We start from the raw sequence: 22,349 nt of genomic DNA, 5'->3' as shown, positions 1-22,349 counted from the left end.
AACAGCCTACCATGTGGATGCAGAAGTTATGATCAGTATGTTTGTTTGGTGGTGTGGTCAATAATAAACAGGAAAGTCTTAGATTACAGTATAATAAAGAAGATCCAAAACAGACTGAACAATGGCAAATGAAATGTAATCCTGGTGAGGTAATGCATTTTGGGTAGACTAACAAGGCAAGTGAATGGTCAGACTCGATATACAGAGGATCCGAGGGACCTTGATGCAGATGTTCTTAAATCCTTGAAAGCAACATGGCAGGTAGATAAGGTGGATAGGAAGGCACATGGGATACTTGCCTCTATTATTCAAGGCACTGAATACAAGAGCAGTGAGGTTATGATGGAGCGGTTTCTAACACTAGTTCGTCATGTTGTGGAGGTGCTGGTGTTGGACTGGGGTGGACAAGTTAAAAATCACACAACACCAGGTTATAGCCAACAGCGCTGCTCCTTCGTCAGTGAGTGAGACAGGATCATAGGACACAGAATTTTAGTAAATGATCAGTGTCATACAACTGATGCAATGTATTGAACAAATATACACACACTCTTACACGATCACACACACTTATGTAGACACTCTCTCATCCACACACATTCTCTCAGACATGCACCCTCTCACAGATATATACTCCATCACACTCACACACACACTGTATTAAGCATGCACAAATACAGACACACACATTCACACATGCACATTCACTCACACACTCTCTCCCTGTTTCTCACACACATACTCTCCCTCCCTCACATGCACGCACACACACATATAAGTCTATGGGGTGCATTTGCTTTTGCAGAATTCTGTTTGCAGATATATGCTATTTTGCTGAAAAAGCACACAGTCTGTAGGCAGTCAGTCCACATGGGATTTGATAAATTCCTACTTTGGAAATAGAACCAGTCTGACTCAAGGTTGGGATACAGACAGACTCTAAACTCACACCTTTAATGCATTGTCTGAGATGAGACATCACTTTTTAAAATAAAACCTTATGCTATCTTGAGAATGTGACTTAGAGTCATAGAGTCATAGAGATGTACAGCATAGAAACAGACCCTTCGGTCCAACCCGTCCATGCCGACCAGATATGCCAACCCAATCTAGTCCCACCTGCCAGTACCCAGCCCATATCCCTCCAAACCATTCCTATTCATATACCCATCCAAATGCCTCTTAAATATTGCAATTGTCCCAGCCTCCACCACTTCATCTGGCAGCTCATTCCATACACGTACCACCCTCTGGGGGAAAACATTGCTCCTTAAGTCTCTTTTATATCTTTCCACTCTCACCCTAAACCTATGCCCTCTAGTTCTGGACTCCCTGACCCCAGGGAAAAGACTTTGTCTATTTATCCTATCTATGCCCCTCATAATTTTATAAACCTTTATAAGGTCACCCCTCAGCCTCCGACGCTGCAGGGAAAACAGCCCCAGCCTGTTCAGCCTCTCCCTGTAGCTCAGATCCTCCAACCCTGGCAACATCCTTGTAAATCTTTTTTGAACCCTTTCAAGTTTCACAACAACTTTTCAATAGGAAGGAGACCAGAATTGCATGCAATATTCCAACAGTGGCCTAACCACTGACCTCCCAACTCTTGTACTCAATACTCTGACCAATAAAGGAAAGCATAACAAACGCCTTCTTCACTATCCTATCTACCTGCGACTCCACTTTCAAGGAGCTATGAACCTGCACTCCAAGGTTTCTTTGTTCAGCAACACTCCCTAAGACCTTACCATTAAGTGTATAAGTCCTGCTAAGATTAGCTTTCCCAAAATGCAGCACCTCGCGTTTATCTGAATTTAACTCCATCTGCCACTTCTCAGCCCACTGGCCCATCTGGTCCAGATCCTGTTGTAATCTGAGGTAACCCTCTTCGCTGTCCACTGTACCTCCCATTTTGGTGTCATCTGCAAACTTTCTAACTATACCTCTTATGCTCGCATCCAAATCATTTATGTAAATAACAAGAAGTAGAGGACCCAGCACCAATCCTTGTGGCACTCCACTGGTCACAGGCCTCCAGTCTGAAAAACAACCCTCCACCACCACCCTCTGTCTTCTACCTTTGAGCCAGTTCTGTATCCAAATGGCTAGTCCTCCCTGTATTCCATGAGATCTAACCTTGCTAATTAATCTCCCATGGGGAACCTTGTTGAACGCCTTATTGAAGTCCATGTCGATCACATCTACTGCTCTGCCCTCATCAATCTTCTTTGTTACCTCTTCAGAAAACTCAATCAAGTTTGTGACACATGATTTCCCATGCAAAAAACCATGTTGACTATCCCTAATCAGTCCTTGCCTTTCCAAATACACGTACATCCTGTCCCTCAGGATTCCTTCCAGCAACTTGTCCACTACAGAGGTCAGGCTCACTGATCTATAGTTCCCTGGCTTGTCTTTACCACCCTTCTTAAACAATGTTTGCCAACCTTCAGTCTTCCGGCACCTCACCTGTGACTATCGATGATACAAATATCTCAGCAAGAGGCCCAGCAATCACTTCTCTAGCTTCCCACAGAGTTCTCGGGTACACCTGATCAGGTCCTGGGGATTTATCCACCTTTAACCATTTCAAGACATCCAGCACTTCCTCCTCTGTAATCTGGACATTTTGCAAGATGTTACCATCCATTTCCCTACAGTCTATATCTTCCATATCCTTTTCCACAGTAAATACTGATGCAAAGTATTCATTTAGTATCTCCCCCATTTTCCGTGGCTCCACACAAAGGCCGCCTTGCTGATCTTTGAGGGGCCCTATTCTCTCCCTAGTTACCCTTTTGTCCTTAATATATTTGTAAAACCCCTTTGGATTCTCCTTAATTCTATTTGCCAAAGCTATCTCATGTCCCCTTTTTGCCCTCCTGATTTCCCTCTTTAGTACACTCCTACTTCCTTTATACTCTTCTAAGGATTCACTCGATCTATCCTGTCTATACTTGACATATGCTTCCTTCTTTTTCTTAACCAAACCCTCAATTTCTTTAGTCATCCAGCATTCCCTATACCTACCAGCCTTCCCTTTCATCCTGACAAGAATATACTTTCTCTGGATTCTTGTTATCTCATTTCTGAAGGCTTCCCATTTTCCAGCCATCCCTTTACCTGGGAACATCTGCCTCCAATCAGCTTTTGAAAGTTCTTGCCTAATACCGTCAAAATTGGCCTTACTCCAATTTAGAACTTCAACTTTTAGATCTGGTCTATCCTTTTCCATCACAATTTTGAAATGAATAGAATTATGGTCACTGGCCCCAAAGTGCTCCCCCACTGACACCTCAGCCACCTGCCCTGCCTTATTTCCCAAGAGTAGGTCAAGTTTTGCACCTTCTCTAGTAGGCACATTCACATACTGAATCAGAAAATTGTCTTGTACACACGTAAGAAATTCCTCTCCATCAAACCTTTAACATTACGGCAGTCCCAGTCGATGTTTGGAAAGTTAAAATCCCCTACCATAACTACCCTATTATTCTTACAGATAGCTGAGATCTTCTTACAAGTTTGTTTCTCAATTTCCCTCTGACTATTGGGGGATCTATAATACAATCCCAATAAGGTGATCATCCCTTTCTTATTTCTCAGTTCTACCCAAATAACTTCCCCGGATGTATTTCCGGGAATATCCTCCCTCAGCACAGCTGTAATGCTACCCCTTATCAAAAATGCCACTTTTGCCTCCCTTTCTATCCTTCCTGTAGCATTTGTATCCTGGAACATTAAGCTGCCAGTCCTGCCCATCCCTGAGCCATGTTTCTGTAATTGCTATGATATCCCAGTCCCATGTTCCTAACCATGCCCTGAGTTCATATGCCTTTCCTGTTAGGCCCCTTGCCTTGAAATTAGTGTAGTTTAATTTATTAGTCCTACCTTGTCCCTGCCTGCCCTGACTGACTGACTTCTGTTCTCAGCTGTACCCATCTCAGATCGATCTCTTTCCTCACTATGTCCCTGGGTTCACCACCCCTCCCCCCCGTCCCCCCGCCCCCCACCTTACTAGTTTACATCCTCCCAAGCAGTTCTTGCAAATTTCCCTGCCAGTATATTAGTCCCCTTCCAATTTAGGTGCAATCCGTCCTTCTTGTACTGGTCACTTCTACCCCAAAAGAGATTCCATTGATCCAAAAATGTGAATCCTTCTCCCATACACCAGCTCCTCAGCCATGCATTCATCTGCTCTATCCTCCTATTCCTGCCCTCACAAGCTTATTGCACTGGGAGTAATTCAGATATTACTACCCTTGAGGACCTCCTTTTTAAATTTCTGCCTAACTCTCTGTAATCTCCCTTCAGAGTCTAAACTTTTTTCCTTCCTATGCTGAAAGAAGTTCTGGGATTTACATTTTAATGAATGAAACTGTGCATCCCCATTCTAAGTGATTAAAGACTGAACAACAATCTAAGTTTGTTCAATACATTGCATCAGTTGTTTGATAATTTGATTGTTTACTCTCAATTCTATGTCCAATGATCCTACCCCACTAGCTACCTGATGAAGGAGCAGTGCTCCGAAAGCTAGTGCTTCCAAATAAATCTGTTGGACTATAACCTGGTGTTGTCTGATTTTTAACACTAGTTAGGCCACAGCTAGTACTGTGTTCAGTTCTGGTCACCACACTATAGGAAAGATGTGATTGCATTGGAGGGAGTGCAGAAGAGATTCAGCAGGATGTTGCCTTGGCTACAGCAACTCAGTGATGAAAAGAGATGAGATGGGCTGGGGTTGCTTTCCTTAGAGCACAGAAGACTGAAGGGGGACCTGGTTGAGGTGTACACAGTTGGGGGGCATAAATAAATTTGGGCTGGCACGGTGGCTCAGTGGTTACTACTGATGCCTCACAATGCCAGGGACCTGGGTTTGATTCCAGGCTTGGGTCTGTCTAAGTAGAGTTTGCATGTTCTCCCTGTGTCTGCGTGGATTTCCTCTGGGTGCTCCAGTTTCCCCCATAATCCAAAGATGTGCCGTTTAGGTGAATTGGCCATGCTAAATTGCCCATAGTGTTAGGTGCATTAGTCAGGGTAAATATAGGGTAGGGGAATGGGTCTAGGTGAGTTACTTTTTGGAGGTTTGGTGTGGACTTGCTGGGCCAAAGGGCTTGTTTTGCACACTGTAGTGAATCTAATCTAAAGGAGACGGGAAGAAACCTTTCCTCTCAAGAGAGGTGATTTAAAGCATATTTTCTTCACCAGAGGGTGAGTGGTGGGTTACTGGAAGTCGCTACCTGAAAGGATGATAGAAACAGGTTTAACTTTCCAAACGCTGACTAGGTTTTCTCATAGTCAAAAGTGAGGACTGCAGATGCTGAAGATTAGAGAGTGTGGTGCTGGAAAAGCACAGCATGTCAGGCAGCATCTGAGGAGCAGGAGAATCGATGTTGCGGGCAAAAGCCTTTCATCAGGAATGGCGAAATGACGAGGATTCTGATCGTTTTAAGGATGGGGAGGAATTTGTTAAGTGTGTACAGGAAAACATCCTTATTCAACATGTGCATGTATCTATTAGAGAAAGAGTAATATTTGACCTCCTGTTAGGAAACAAAGCAGGGCAAGTGACTGAGGTGTCAGTGGAGGAGCACTTTGAAGCAAGTGATCATAATTTTATTTGTCTTAAAACAGTTATAAAAAAGTATAGAACTGATCAAAAAGTTAAAGTCTTAAGTTAGGGCAAGGCCAATGTTGATGGTATTATGTTCCTGTTAGTGCAAAGGGCAAGGCTGGTAGGTGTAGGGAATGCTGGATGACGAGAGAAATTGAGGCTCTGGTTAGAAAGAGCAGGCATATGTTGGGTATAGACAGCTGGGATTGAGTGAATCCCTAGACTAGTGTGAGGACAGTAGGAAGGAAATCAGGAGGGCAAAAAGGGGACAAGTGATAGCTTTGGCAAATGTCTTGGAGAGAGTTAACATTATAAAAGAGGATGTGCTGGTGGTCTTAAAATTCAAATAGGCAGATAAATCCCTGGGACCTGATAAAGTGTATCACAGAACTTTGTGGGGAGCCACGACACAGCTTACAGGGTCCCTTGCTGAGTTAGAATCCCTACAGTCTGGATATTTGTATCATCAATAGGGTGGGCACTGGAAGACTGGAGGTTGGCTAATGTGGTGACATTATTTAAGAATAGGGTGTAAGGAAAAAGTGGGGAATTATAGACTGATGAGCCTTACGTCAGTTGGGGGGGGGGGGGGGGCAAGTTGTTGGAGGAGATTCTGAGGAACAGGACCTACATGCATTTGGAAAGGCAAAAACTGATTAGGGATAGTCAACATGGCTTGGTGCATGGAAATTGTGTCTCACTAATTACATAGAACATATATCAGTACAGCACAGTACAGGCCCTTCAGCCCTCGATGTTGTGCCGACCTGGAAGATCAAACTAACCTACATTCCCTTCATTCCACTATTATCCATGTGCCTATCCAAGAGTCGCTTAGATGTCCCTAATGTATCTGACACTACTACCACTGCAGGCAATGCATTCTACACATGCACCACTCTCTGTGTAAAGAACCTACCTCTGACATCTCCTCTAAACCTTCCTCCAATCCCCTTAAAATTATGTCCTTCATGATAGTCATTTCCGCCCTAGAAAAAATTCTTGGACTATTCACTCTATCTATACCTCTCATCATCTTGTACACCTCTGTCAAGTCATCTCTCATCCTTCTTTGCTCCAGTGAGGAAAACCCTCGCTCCCTCTACCTTTCTTCATAAGACATGCTCTCCAGTCCAGGCAGCATCCTTTTAAATCTTCTCTGCACTCTCTATAAAGCTTCCACATCCTTCCGATAACGAGGCGACCAGAACTGAACACAATATTCCAAGTGTGGTCTAACCAGGGCTCTACAGAGCTGCAGCACAACTTAACAGCTCTTAAACTCAATCCCCCTGCTAATGAAAGGCAACATACCATGTAACTTCTTAACAACCAATCAATTTGGGTGACAATTTTGAGGGATCTATGGACATAGACCCCAAGATTCCTTTGTTCCTCCACGCTGCCAAGAATCCTGCCTTTAATCCTGTATTTTGCTTTAAATTCAAACTTCCAAAATGAATCATTTCACATTTTTTCAGGTTGAACTCCATCTGCCACTTCTCAGCCTTTCTCTGCATCCTGTCAATGTCCCGTTGCAACTAGACCAGCCCTCCAAACTATCAACCACTCCACCAATGGTCGTGCCATTGTCAAACTTACTAACCCACCCTTCTACTTCCTCACCAAGTCATTTCTAAAAATCACAAAGAGCAGAGGTCCCAGACAGATCACCGAGCTCCAGGCTGAACACTGTCCATCTACTACCACCCTCTGTCCTCTATTGGCCAGCCAATTCTGTGTCCAGACAGGAAATATCCCTGTATCCTATGCCTCCTTACTCTCTGAATGCCCCTACCATGAGGTACCTTATCAAATGCTTTGCTAAAATCCATTTACATCATATCCATTACTCTACCTTCATCAATGTGTTTTGTCATATCCTTCAACAAAGTTTGTGAGGCATGACCCGCCACTCACAAAGCCATGTTATCTCTAATGTAATGTAATCATCGGTCCTGTCTCTCAGAATCCTCTCCAATAATTTGCCCACTACAGACATAGGACTGACTGGTCTGTAATTCCCAGAATTATCCCTATTCGCTTTTGTAAACAAGGGAATAACATTTGCCACCCTCCAATCATCTGCTACTACTCCAGTGGACAGTGAGGACACAGATCATCGCCAAAGGCACAGCAATCTCTTCCCTTGCTCCCTGTAGTAATCTTAGGTATATCCAATCTGGCCCATCTTTTCAGCACATCCGCTTTCTTAACATCAACCTGTTGAAGAATATCAGCCTGCTTTACACTGTCCTCACAAAGGTAAAAGTCCCTCTCAGTAGTGATTACTGAAGCAAAGTAATCATGAAGGACCTCCCCTACCTCCTCCGACTCCAGGCACAAGGTCCCTCCACTATCTCTGATCTACTTTGACTCTGGCCATCCTCTTGTTCCTCACATAAGTGTAGAATTCCTTAGGATTTTCCTTAATCCAACCGCTAAAGCATTTTCATGCCCCCATCTAGCTCTCCTAAGCCCATTCTTCAGTTCCTTCCCTGGCTATCTCGTAACTCTCTGGAGCCCTGTCTGATCCTTGCCTCCTCAACCTTATTTCTCTCGATTAGATCTTCCACATTTCTTGTCATCCAAGGTTCCTTCACCCTCCCATCCCTTCCTTGCTCAGTGGGACAAACGTGTCCAGCATTATCAGCAAGTGCTCCCTAAACAACCTCCACATTTCTGTTATGCATTTTCCTGTTCCCAATTTAGACACAGCAGTTCCAGGGTAATAGTACTGTAATTCCCCCTCTCCTAGTTAAATACTTTCCCAAACCACCTAATCCTATCCCTCTCCATGACGACAGTAAAAGTTTCTCACTATCATCGAAATGCTCTCCCACCAAGAGATCTGACACCTGACCTGGTTCGTAGCCAACTACCAAATACAATATGGCCTCCCCTCTAGCTAGCCTACCGACATGGTAAAAACAATGACTGCAGATGCTGGAAACCAGATTCTAGATTAGTGGTGCTGGAAGAGCACAGCAGTTCAGGCAGCATCCAAGGAGCAGCGAAATTGATGTTTCGGGCAAAAGCCCTTCATCAGGAATTCCTTGGATGCTCGTTGGATGCTGCCTGAACTCCTGTGCTCTTCCAGCACCACTAATCCAGAATCTGGTTTCCAGCGTCTGTGGCCTACCTACATGTTGAGTCAGGAAACCTTTCTGAACACACCTGACGAAAACTGCTCCATCCAAACTATTTGAACTAACTTGATTTGAGTTTTTTGAAAAAGTGACAAAGAAAATTGATGAAAGCCATGATATGAAGGTGCCAGTGTTGGATTGGGGTGGACAAAGTTAAAAGTCACACAAGACCAGGTTATAGTCCAACAGGTTTATTTTAAAGTACAAGCTTTCGGAGCACTGCTTCTTTGTCAGGCAGCTAGTGGGGCAGGATCATAGGACACAGAACTTATAGTGAAAGATCAAAGTGTCATAAAACCGATGCAATGTTTTGAACAAACCTAGATGGCTGTTAAGTCTTTAATCACTTAAAATGGGTTGCAGGTTTCAATTCATTAATATGTAAATCCCAGAACTTCTTTCAAGTCACTATCATGAGATAACTTAAGGTGTTATAAAAAAGGTGACATCTCAGCTCAGACAATGCATTAAAGGTGTGAGGTTAGAATCTTGTCTGTATTCCAACCTTGAATCAGACTGGTTCTATTTCCAAAGTAGGAATTTATTCACATGGACTGACTGCCTACAGATTGTGTGTATTTTGAACAATATAGAATATATCTGCAAATACAATTCTGCAAATGCAAAGACGTGGGTTTCACAGGGGCAGGAATGGTTGCTTGATGTTCAAGGGTTTAGAATGTTTAAAAAGAACAGGGAGGGTGGAAAACAAGGAGGGGGTGTGGCATTGCTAATCAGAGAATGCATCACAGCTACAGAAATGAAGGTTATTGAGGAAGGTTTGTCTACTGAGTCGTATGGGTGGAAGTTAGGAACAGCAAGGGAGCAGCCACCTCATTGGGGGTTTTCTACAGACCCCCAATAGCAGTAGGGAGATTGAAGAACACATAGGCGGGCAGATTCTGGAAAAATGCAGAGGTAGCAGGGTTGTAGTTATGGGTGATTTCAACTTTCCTAATATTGATTGGAACCTCTTCAGTGCAGATAGTTTGGATGGAGCCGTTTTTATCAGGTGTATTCAGGAGGGTTTCCTTACTCAGTATGTAGACAGACCGATGAGGGGAGAGGCCATTTTGGATTTGGTGCTCGGTACTGAGCCAGGACAGGTGTCAGATCTTGCAGTGGGAGAACACTTTGGTGACAGTGATCACAACTACCTAAAATTTAACATAGCCTTAGAGAGGGAAAGGAGCAGTTACTGAGGGAAGATATTTCATTGGGGAAAAGAATATTATGACGCTATCAGACAGGAGTTGGGAAGTACGGACTGGGAGCAATTGTTCCACAGAAAGGACACAGCAGACATGTGGAGACTCTTTAAGGAGCAGTTGTTGCGAGTGATGCACACATTTATTCCTCTGAGATAGATAAGAAGGGGTAAGATTAAGGAACATTGGATGATGAAAACAGAGGAACTTCTCGTTAAAAGGAAGAAGGCAGCTTACGAAAGGTGGAGGAAGAAAGGATCCAACATAGCTCTAGAGGATTACAGGCTTGCAAGAAAGGAGCTCATAAATGGACTGAGGAGAACCAGGAGGGGGCACGAAATAGGCTTGGCAAATAGGATTAGGGAGAACTCAAAGGCATTTTACTAATATGTGAGGAATAAGGGAATGATCAGGGAGAAGGTAGGGCCGATCAGGGATAGCCTAGGGAACTTGTGCATGGAGTCTGAGCAGATAGGGGAAGTCCTAAATGAGTATTTTGCTTCAGTTTTCTCCAAGGAAAAGGACCTTGTTGTGAATGAGAACTTTGAGGCGCAAGGATACAGGCTTGACCAGATCAAGGTTGATGAAGTTGATGTGCTGGAAATTTTGGAAAACATTAACATTGATAAGTCCCCAGGGCCTGACCAGATTTATCCTAGGTTGGTTCGGGAAGCAAGAAAGGAGGTTGCTAAGCCGATGGCGAAGATCTTTGCCTCCTCACTCTCCATGGGAGTCGTACCGGAGGATTGGAAGGGGGCGAATGTTGTTTCTCTTTTCAAGAAGGGTAATAGGGAAATCCCTGGCAATTACAGACCAGTCAGTCTTATGTCTTTGGTCAGCAAAGTTTTGGAAAGAATTCTGAGGGATAGGATCTGAGACTATTTGGCAAAGCATAGCGTGATTAAAGGCAGTCAGCATGGCTTTGTGAGGGGCAGGTCATGCCTCACAAATCTTATTAAGTTCTTTGAGGAGGTGACAAGACAGGTCGACGAAGGTCGAACAGTGGATGTGGTGTATATGGACTTCAGCAAGGCATTTGATAAGGTTCCCCATGGTAGGCTCATTCATAAAGTCAGGAAGTATGGGATACAGGGAGATTTGGCGATCTGGATTCAGAATTGGCTGGCTGACAGACAGCAGAGAGTGGTTGTAGATGGAAAGTATTCTGCCTTGAGGCCAGTGTTGAGTGGAGTTCTGCAGGGCTCTGTTCTTGAGCCTCTGCTTTTACTAGTTTTTATAAATGACTTGGACGAGGAGGTTGAGGGGTGGGTTACCTCCCTGACCTATCACCTCCATCCCCACCCCTATTCACCTATTGTTCTCTATGCTACTTTCTCCCCACCTTCCTCTCATTTATCTCTCCACCCTGCAGGCAATCTGCCTCGATGCCTGATTAAGGGCTTTTGCCCGAAACGTCGATTTTCCTGCTCCTCAGATGCTGCCTGAACTGCTTTGCTTTTCCAACACCACTCTAATCGAGAACCTATTGGACTATAGCCTGGTGTTGGGTGATTCTTAAGACTGATAAAAGCAGAGCAGTAGACATTGTCTAAATGGACTTCAGCAAAGTGTTCAACAAGGTTTCACAATTGGCTTGAAGGTAGGAGACAGAAGATGGTGGTGGAGAGTTGTTTTTCAGACTGGAGGCCTATGACCAGCAGTGTGCCACAGGGATAAGTGCTGGATTCACAGGGTTTTGTCATTTATATAGAAGTTTTGGATCTGAATATAGCAAGTATGGTTGGTGAGTTTGTAGATGACACCAGAATTGGTTGCGTAGTGGACAGTGAATAAGATTATCTCAGAGTACAATGGGACCTTGGTCAGATAGGCCAATTGGCTGAGAAGTGGCAGATAGAGTTTAAGTTGGATAAATGTGAGGTATTGCATTTTGGCAAACTAAGCAAGGGCATGAGTTATACAATTAATGATAGGGAGTACTGCCAAACAAAGAGACCTGGAGGTGAAGATGCATAGTCACAAGGGCATGAGTTATATAATTAATGATAGGGAGTACTGCCAAAGAGACCTAGAGGTGGAGATGCATAGTCACTCGAAGTGTAATACATTGGTAGACAGGGTGGTGAAGAAGGAGTTTAGTATGCTTGTCTTCATTGGTCAGAACACTGAGTATAGGAGTTGGATGCCATGTTGTGGCTGTACAGGACATTGGTGAGGCCACTTTTAGAATACTGTTTACAATTCTGGTTGTCCATCTATAGGAAGGATGTTGTTAAACTTGAGAGGGTGCAGAAAAATTTACAAGGATGTTGCCGGGATTGGAGGGTTTGAGCTATAGGCAAAGACACAATACCATTGGAGGCTGAAGGTGATCTTGTAGAGGTTTATAAAATCCTAAGTGGCATAGATAGGGTGAATAGCCAAGGACTTTTTCCCTGGGTAGGGGTATCCAAAACTAGAGGGCATAGGTTGAAGGTGCAAGAGGAAAGATTTAAAAAGGACCTGAGGGATCACTTTTTCAAGTAGATGGTGGTGTGTGCATGGAACAAGCTGCCAGAGGAAACAATGGAGGTGGATACAATTCCAACATTTAAAAACTTCTGGATGGATATATGAATAGGAAGGGTTCAGAGGGGATATGGACAAAATGCTGGTAAATGGGATTAGATCAGATTGGGATGTCTGGTTGGTGCGGATGAGTGGACTGGAGGGTCTTTTTCCATGCTGTATGAATCTATGACTCTATGAGTCCCCAAGATAATTAAGAAGATTTTTAAAATATAAACACTTGAATCATGTTAGATTCCAAGGCTATGGGCTAACTGCCAGATAATGGATAAGAATAAATAGCTGCCTGATGATCAACATGGACACAATGGGTCCAGTGGCCCCTTCCCTGCTGTACAACTGTATGGTTCTAGATGGATGTTAAGTGGTGATGAGCTCAACAGGAACGGATAATTTTTTGTTATGGTTCTTCTGGAAAAAAACATTTTGGTTGTGGGCTAGAAACCTGTGGTGAATTCAGAAAAGCAAATAAGCCTGGATGGCAAAATGACCACAGTTTAGATCATTTTAATGTGAGGAGTATAATAAATAGGACAGACCAGCTGAGGGCAGTATGATACCATACATGGCTTAAAGAGGGTCAGGAAGGATTTCTGGCTCCAGAACTTTCCGACACCATAGAGAGGGATTAATCAGAAAACTGGCTAGCAATTGTGGTTGAAGAAACAATCATATTTTTAAGGAGGGATGACAAGTTGGAAACATCATCATATGAAGCCACATGGATTGCACTAAGTAACATAAAAAGGGCAGCTAAACTCTTGGGAATGTACAACAGATTTCTAGAGGGAGACAGAAGAACAAAGATGTTGGCAAACTCGCAGAAGTGCAAAAACAACAAAATAGTAATAGTTTGTTTTTTTTACCTACCCCAATATTAACTGAAATAGTTTTAATGTGAAAAGAATGGAGGGAACTGAATTCATTAAGTGCATTCATAGAGTCATAGAGATGTACAGCATGGAAACAGATCCTTCAGTCCAACCCATCCATGCCGACCTGTTCAGAGGCATTCTTTCAATATTTGCTCTGGGAGTTGTAGTTTTTAAAATCAAAAACAATACTGTGCTCACTACAGAGATCACAGATACAGTTGATTAAGGCAAGTAAATGTGAATTGACGAAGAAAAGATTCTTTGAAGTAGTCATGCTGAAGAATCCATACAAAATACACTGGGATAAGTCCCCCAGCCCACTCCACTCTGTGCTATGACAACAGGTTGAAAGGCAACAAGGCTGGCAATATAGTGGGCAAGGTATCAGGATGGGAGGCCAAAGTCCTCCTGTTACCATGACATATTGTCAGTAGCAGGAGAGGGCAGCCACTTAAATGGCTAATTTAAAGACCACTTCCTGCCCTCAGGCTTCTTGCAGCTTCCAGGGGAGGGTGGCTCTTCCTAAATGGTACTGCATGGTCCATGCATTGAACTGCACATGTGTGGACTTTGGAAGTTGCTGTCTGACTACTCTTCAATGAAGGTAAGCTCTGATTACCTCATTTCTCCGAAATGTGTCAATATGTTTTATTTTGTTTCTTGTTTTTACCTCTGGAAGTTACTCTGAATATGAAATAGATTCAGTACCAATGTATTGACTGTGATTTGTTTACTTGGCAGTAAATGTGGCAGGAATTGATATTTGGATCGACGTAACCCCTCAAGTTCTGGAATTTGGAGACTCATTGAAGGCAAACTGCAGTACATCATGTGTGGATTCAAACCTATTAATTGTCTTGGAATATAAATCAGGGCTAAGTCCTCAGAGAAAACGTGAACGTACATGGATATCAGACTTCTTCCCAAATGTCACAGCATGGGATTTTTCTGTCCCTTGTGTTGTGAGTTGTAAGAATGAACACAACTCAGCCAAGAAAGTGGTCCCTGTTTATAGTAAGTGAAAACTATTGTAACGAAATAATTGTGAGTGATAGAGATTCCCTACTGGCTCAGTAAATATCTATTTTCTGTGGTTTAAATACTGGAATGCTGAAATAAATTAAGGCAAATGGGATGTTTTAACACACATTAAAACTCAGCTAAGTGATATAGCCTAGTCATCTGCTGAAACCAGTAACCACACCAATTCCCTTAGAATAAGTTTGTTTCCATCTGGTTTCACCTTCTGCCTGCCTTGTGTCCATTTTAAGCCTTTGCATTCTGCAATTATGACATGGAGTTGCCAGTGTTGGACTGGGATGGACAATGTCAGAAGTTGAATGACACCAGGTTTATTTGAAATCACAAGTTTTTGGGGTGTTGCCCCTTCACTTCATCTGATGAAGCAGCAACGCTCCAAAAGCTTGTGGTTTTAAATAAACCTGTTGGACTATAACCTGGTGTCATCTGACATTCTGCAATTAGTTATTTTCCTCAGAGTAGGAACTTCAAAATGAAGTTCATTATCTCAAAAAACAACTACTGCCTGCTTTAAAACAAACACACAAATGCTTCATTAGTGTGTCACTCTCTATCTCTGTAATCTCCTCCAGCCCAATAAACCTCTGTGATCTCTGCACTGTTCTAATTTAGGCATTTTATCACCACTATTGCAAACAGTGCCTTCAATTGCCAAGTTGTTAGGCTCTGGAATCACTCCCTTAACCTCAACCTTTCTCTCTCTCCTCCTGTAAGGCACTGTCTAGAACATACCCTCTTTCAACCATCTGCCCCAATACCTCCTCATGTAACTTGGTGTTAACCATTCATGGGGAAATTGAAGCTCCAGTATTTATAGTCAATGTAACAGTAGTGATTGTAACAAGGTCAGCCAAATGGACACTATACAATATGAGTTCACTGGCTGGGGCTGTTAATCAGGAGTATTCCGTTCATTCTGAGAGCTGGCTCTGAGAGATCCAGATCAGTGTCAAAGACTATCCACATTTAAATAAAGGGTGACTCCACGATGGGATACTGGCTTCTGTGAAGTAATTTCAGTGGCAATGAGAAGAAATCCTGAAGAAGTTCACTCACAACAGTTATCTCTGAATGGGCATAAGCATTTCTGGTATTGTGTCATTATTTAGGAAGCTTGACTCATTTGATCCTGCCATCAAAGACTGGGCCCTGTATGTGGAAAGAATGCATTATTGTTTTCTGGGCAAATGACATTGGAGCAGATGAAAAGCAATGAGTAATACTCTTGACAGCTCGTGGATCTACAGCTTTTTTGGTTATTAGGTACATAACTTTTCTTGAAGCATCAGATTTTAACTTTCAAAACATCAACTGGGAATGCCATAGTTTAGATTAGATTACTTACAGTGTGGAAACAGGCCCTTCGGCCCAACAAGTCCACACCGCCCCACCGAAGCGCAACCCACCCATACCCCTACATTTACCCCTTACCTAACACTACGGGCAATTTAGCATGCCCAATTCACCTGACCTGCACATCTTTGGACTGTGGGAGGAAACCGGAGCACCCGGAGGAAACCCACGCAGACACGGGGAGAACGTGCAAACTCCACACAATCAGTCGCCTGAGGTGGGAATTGAACCCAGGTCTCTGGCGCTGTGAGGCAGCAGTGCTAACCACTGTGCCACCGTGCCACCCAGTTAAAGGTTTAGATAGAGAGGAATTTCTTAAGTGTGTACAAGACAATTTTCTGATTCAGTATGTGGACGTACCTACTAGAGAAGGTGCAAAACTTGACCTACTCTTGGGAAATAAGGCAGGGCAGGTGACTGAGGTGTCAGTGGGGGAGCACTTTGGGGCCAGTGACCAGATCTAAAAGTTGAAGTTCTAAATTGGAGTAAGGCCAATTTTGACGGTATTAGGCAAGAACTTTCAAAAGCTGATTGGAGGCAGATGTTCCCAGGTAAAGGGATGGCTGGAAAATGGGAAGCCTTCAGAAATGAGATAACAAGAATCCAGAGAAAGTATATTCCTGTCAGGATGAAAGGGAAGGCTGGTAGGTATAGGGAATGCTGGATGACTAAAGAAATTGAGGGTTTGGTTAAGAAAAAGAAGGAAGCATATGTCAAGTATAGACAGGATAGATCGAGTGAATCCTTAGAAGAGTATAAAGGAAGTAGGAGTGTACTAAAGAGGGAAATCAGGAGGGCAAAAAGGGGACATGAGATAGCTTTGGCAAATAGAATTAAGGAGAATCCAAAGGGGTTTTACAAATATATTAAGGACAAAAGGGTAACTAGGGAGAGAATAGGGCCCCTCAAAGATCAGCAAGGCGGCTTTTGTGTGGAGCCACAGAAAATGGGGGAGATACTAAATGAATACTTTGCATCAGTATTTACTGTGGAAAAGGATATGGAAGATATAGACTGTAGGGAAATGGATGGTAACATCTTGCAAAATGTCCAGATTACAGAGGAGGAAGTGCTGGATGCCTTGAAATGGTTAAAGGTGGATAAATCCCCAGGACCTGATCAGGGGTACCCGAGAACTCTGTGGGAAGCTAGAGAAGTGATTGCTGGGCCTCTTGCTGAGATATTTGTATCATCGATAGTCACAGGTGAGGTGCCGGAAGACTGAAGGTTGGCAAACATGGTGCCATTGTTTAAGAAGGGTGGTAAAGACAAGCCAGGGAACTATAGACCAGTGAGCCTGACCTCAGTGGTGGGCAAGTTGCTGGAAGGAATCCTGAGGGACAGGATGTACATGTATTTGGAAAGGCAAGGACTGATTAGGGATGGTCAACATGGCTTTGTGCGTGGAAAATCATGTCTCACAAACTTGATTGAGTTTTTTGAAAAGGTAACAAAGAAGATTGATGAGGGCAGAGCAGTAGATGTGATCTAATGGACTTCAGTAAGGCGTTCGACAAGGTTCTCCATGGGAGATTGATTAGCAAGGTTAGATCTCATGGAATACAGGGAGGACTAGCCATTTGGATACAGAACTGGCTCAAAGGTAGAAGACAGAGGGTGGTGGTGGAGGGCTGTTTTTCAGACTGGAGGCCTGTGACCACAAGGATTGGTGCTGGGTCCTCTACTTCTTGTCATTTACATAAATGATTTGGATGCGAGCATAAGAAGTACAGTTAGAAAGTTTGCAGATGACACTAAAATTGGAGGTACAGTGGACAGCGAAGAGGGTTACCTCAGATTACAACAGGATCTGGACCAGATGGGCCAGTGGGCTGAGAAGTGGCAGATGGAGTTAAATTCAGATAAACGCGAGGTGCTGCATTTTGGGAAAGCAAATCTTAGCAGGACTTATACACTTAATGGTAAGGTCTTAGGGAGTGTTGCTGAACAAAGAAACCTTGGAGTGCAGGTTCATAGCTCCTTGAAAGTGGAGTCGCAGGTAGATAGGATAGTGAAGAAGGCGTTTGTTATGCTTTCCTTTATTGGTCAGAGTATTGAGTACAAGAGTTGGGAGGTCAGTGGTTAGGCCACTGTTGGAATATTGCATGCAATTCTGGTCTCCTTCCTATTGAAAAGTTGTTGTGAAACTTGAAAGGGTTCAGAAAAGATTTACAAGGATGTTGCCAGGGTTGGAGGATCTGAACTACAGGGAGAGGCTGAACAGGCTGGGGCTGTTTTCCCTGCAGCGTCGGAGGCTGAGGGGTGACCTTATAAAGGTTTACAAAATTATGAGGGGCATAGATAGGATAAATAGACAAAGTCTTTTCCCTGGGGTCAGGGAGTCCAGAACTAGAGGGCATAGGTTTAGGGTGAGAGGGGAAAGATATAAAAGAGACTTAAGGAGCAATGTTTTCACGCAGAGGGTGGTACGTGTATGGAATGAGCTGCCAGAGGAAGTGGTGGAGGCTGGTACAATTGCAACATCTAAGAGGCATTTGGATGGGTATATGAATAGGAATGGTTTGGAGGGATATGGGCTGGGTACTGGCAGGTGGGACTAGATTGGGTTGGCATATCTGGTCGGCATGGACGGGTTGGACCGAAGGGTCTGTTTCCATGCTGTACATCTCTATGACTCTATGCAAAATCATTTCAAGAGTTAATGGATTTAGTTAAGAAATATTATGACCTGAGGCCTTCTCTCACTCTGAGACACTATCAGTTTTACTCATCAATTCGAGGGAATCTGTATCAGGATTTTTGACTAGTTAAGATGACTGGCAGAGGCTTGTGACTTTGGTTAATCCTTAATGAGATGCTGAGAGACCATTTGGTCTGTGGAATTAATGATGTGAGCATGCAAAAACACTTAGTAACTGAAGCTCAGCCTGAGTTTAAACAAGCAAAACCAATTGCTTTACCATTGGAAAATGCAGCAAGCGGAGTACCTGAGTTGCAAGGTATTCTGATGGAAATGGCACCTTTGCCAGTCCAATTGAACACCTGAGTGAAGGCAGTTACATAGCATCACTCAAGTCATATCCTAACAGCTGACACCACAGCAAAACCCTAAAACAAACTCAAGCCTTTGCCAAACAGTTAAACATTTCTCGAGGCTCCAGGCTGAGCCATTGTAGTTGTTATTGGTACGCATACCTGAGAGAGCAAAAGAATCCCACTGGGCCTGAATTAAGTAAGAGAGCTCACAGGCCGATATCCAGAAGTATGCACACCTTGGGATGTCCACCTATATCTGATTTGGAACCATTAAATTGCTTAGCAACATCCACGGTGGCACAGTGGTTAGCACTGCTGCCTCACAGCGTCAGAGACCCGGGTTCAGTTCCTGCCTCAGGTGACTGACTGTGTGGAGTTTGCACGTTCTCCCCGTGTCTGTGTTGGTTTCCTCCGGGTGCTCCGGTTTCCTCCCACAGTCCAAAAGATGTGCAGGGTCAGGTGAATTGGTCATGCTGAATTGCCCGTAGTGTTAGGTAAGGAGTAAATGTAGGGGAATGGGTGGGCTGCGCTTCGGCGGGTCGGTGTGGACTTGTTGGGCCGAAGGGCCTGTTTCCACACTGTAAGTCTAATCTAAAACAAAACCAATCAAAATAAGTGTCTGGTTAAATGGTCACTTGGATCTTTTGGAGGTCGATACTAGCACAGCTATTTTAGTGTTTGCAGACCCAGTCTTTAACAAAATTCACTCTCGACTCCAGGTTTGCACAAGACCTCAGTTTGACTGAGAGCCTTTCCCAGAGAACCTTTACAGATAAAAGTTACAATTTTGTTTCCGGTCTCTTATAAGAAGTAGCTGGTTCAGTTACCACTGATTGTAGTGAAAGGGTCAGGCCCAAGCTTGATGGGCAAAATTAGTTAAGAAAGACTCAACTTGACTGACTCAACATTTTTCAGTTAGAAATGGCTGTGTCAGTGAAATAAGTCCTAATTAAATACCCGGAAGTTTATCAGGAAGGTCTAGATAGTATCAAAGGAGCCAAGGCCTCCTTGCATGTGGACCAGGAAGCAATTCCATGATTCTGCAAGGCTTGCCCAGTGCCATTTGCCTTACTTGCAGAAGTAGAGGCAGAAATGAGGAGGTTGCAAAAAAAAGTAATCATCAAACCAATCCAATTTGTGGACTGGGCAGCCCAGTAATAGCTGAAGCCCAGTAATTGTGAAGCTTGACAGATTGGTTTGCGTTTGTGGGTGAACATTTTAAACAAATGGTGAACTGCATTTAGTAGCAGGATAAATACCCAATCCCTCACATTAAGGATTTATATGCAAAACCAGCAGGGGGGCTGTCCTTCATGAACATGGACATGAGCCATGCGTACTTGCAACTGAGGTCAGACGACGACTGTCAGAAGCATGTTACAGTTATTATCCATAATGGTTTGTACCAATGAATGACACTGCCATTTGGGGTATCATCAGCCGGTGCCATTTCTCAGTGGACGATGGAGAACATTTTAAAGGGTTTACCCAAATCCCCATATATCAAAATGATTTGCTAATAAAAGGGAAGAGTAATAAGAAGCACTTTGAGAACTTGGATATAGTCCTTAGACATTTCTCCCAGGCGGGCATATGCCTTGGAAGGGAAGAATGTGGGTTTCAGGCATCCCAAGTAACCTCGTGGGCAAGACCGGGTAACACTTGTTGGAATCTGAAGTGAGGGTGATCAAAGATGCCCCAGCTCCCAACTCAGTATCAGAGCTTAGGTCTTTCCTCGGGCTGGTGAACTATTCTGGAAAGTTCATACATAATGTGGCCTCCATCCGAGCACCTTTGAATTCAACCCTTTAAAAAGGGTCAGCCTTGGAAATGGTCATGTAGCCAAGCCATAGTTTTCAGGGAAGTCAAAAAACAGCTATCATCCTGTAAGTCATATTAAGATTCTAAACGGGATCTGGTACTGACATGACCTGATGCCCTGTATGTCCTGATGGAGAATGAAGGTTCAGCAGTGACATTTGGAGTCAGGATGCTCCACCAATACCTTGACAGACATAAATTTGTAATAATAACAGACCACAAGCCCCTCTAGGTCTATTTAAAGAGGACAAGATGTGGAGGTGGCGGTGTTGGACTGGGGAGGACTACGTTCAAAATCGCACAACACCAGTTTATAGTCCAACAGATTTATTTGGATGTACTTACTTTCAGAGTGCTGCCCCTTCCAGCTACAAATTATGACCCTACCCCACTAGTTACCTGAAAGCTAGTACTTCCAAATAAACCTGTTGGACTATAAACTGGTGTTGTGTGATTTTTAACTGAAGAGGACAAGGAAGACCTAGAGAGATCAGATCACAGTAGAGGAAAGCATTTTATTATGGGAAGCAAGAATTGTTGTCCGTAGCAAGGGTCAGCACCAAGATACTGACTGAACTCCACCAGGGGTGTATAAGGGTTTCCAAAATGAAGACATTGACGAGAAGTTATTGGATTGGAGGATTGGATACAGACAAAGCTGCATTGGTGGGGCAATTCCCACAAGGACAAAAATGACCGAAAGCACTCCCCACATTTGTGGAAACGGTTGGGTAAACACTGGACTCAGTTACACTTTGACTATGCAGCTCCTTTCATGGGCTCAATGTCCTTCGTCTTTTTGGATATCCACTCAAAATGGCTGGATATGCGTAGAGTTAATTTGTCTTACACATGGATGATGACAGAAGTACTGCAAATATTTTACAATACGTGGACTGTTCGAGATGTTGGTCACAGATAACAGACTATCATTTCAAGCAGGGAACTTGAGTATTTCCTAAAGCCAAATGATATGCGTCACATAGGACAGCTCCGAGCCATTCCATCAGCCAATGGTCTGGCAGAAAAACCATTTCAAATTTTGTAGGCAGGCTAAAAAAAACAGCCTACAGCTTCACTCGACACCAAACTGTCCCAGTTCCTATTTGACTATCGACCCCCATTCCCTTATGCAACTACAGGGATAGCTCCAGCAGAGTTCCTAATGGTAGAAGACTCCACAACAGGTTAAACCTGATCTTCCTAGCCTTGAGGGGAGAGTGAAATGGCATCAGAAACATCAATGCTGGATACAATGCTCCACTAAATGAGAGAGACAGTTTACTTTAGGGCTCAAAGTTTGGTGTAGGAACCGTGGGAATGGCCTTGCATACGTTGGAGGCACAGTCAACGTAAGGTCAGGTCCGATGATGTATAAGGTTTGGGTAGATGCAACAGTCCTGAACAAGTACATTGATCATATGAAAGCTGCAAACATTGCAGGAACAAAATGTGCCCTGCTCTTCACTGCCTTTCTGACTGTTCAAAAATCCATGGGGTCTCCGTCCCCGTTAAGCATTTAAGATACCACAGAATCTGAGGTGGATGTCACTGCCTCAATGCTTTTGCCACCTAAAGAGGAGAATAAAGGGGGAGGGATGTAATAATTATAATGAGGTCAGCCAGGTGGACATAGAAACTGAAACAACTGCAGATGCTGTAAGTCAGGGAAAAAAAATCAAAATGGCTGGAAAAGCTCAGCAGGTCTGGCATCATCTGTGGAGAGAAATCAGAGTTAATGTTTCATGTTGAATGACCCTTG

General features: G+C 43.6%; 1 protein-coding gene across 2 annotated transcripts in view; it reads left to right on the top strand.

Moving 5' to 3' along the window:
* Window positions 1-22,349, top strand: part of LOC140468208 (intercellular adhesion molecule 5-like) — a 45,278-nt gene that overhangs the window by 2,910 nt on the left and 20,019 nt on the right. For both annotated transcript variants that reach the window (XM_072564448.1, XM_072564449.1), the window contains exon 2: window positions 14,117-14,389. In XM_072564448.1, coding sequence (XP_072420549.1) covers window positions 14,117-14,389 — 273 coding nt within the window. The remainder of the gene's footprint in view (window positions 1-14,116; window positions 14,390-22,349) is intronic.

This window comes from Chiloscyllium punctatum, chromosome 46 (assembly GCF_047496795.1).
Source record: "Chiloscyllium punctatum isolate Juve2018m chromosome 46, sChiPun1.3, whole genome shotgun sequence".
NCBI lineage: Eukaryota > Metazoa > Chordata > Chondrichthyes > Orectolobiformes > Hemiscylliidae > Chiloscyllium > Chiloscyllium punctatum.
This window is presented reverse-complemented; position numbering and strand designations above follow the sequence as displayed.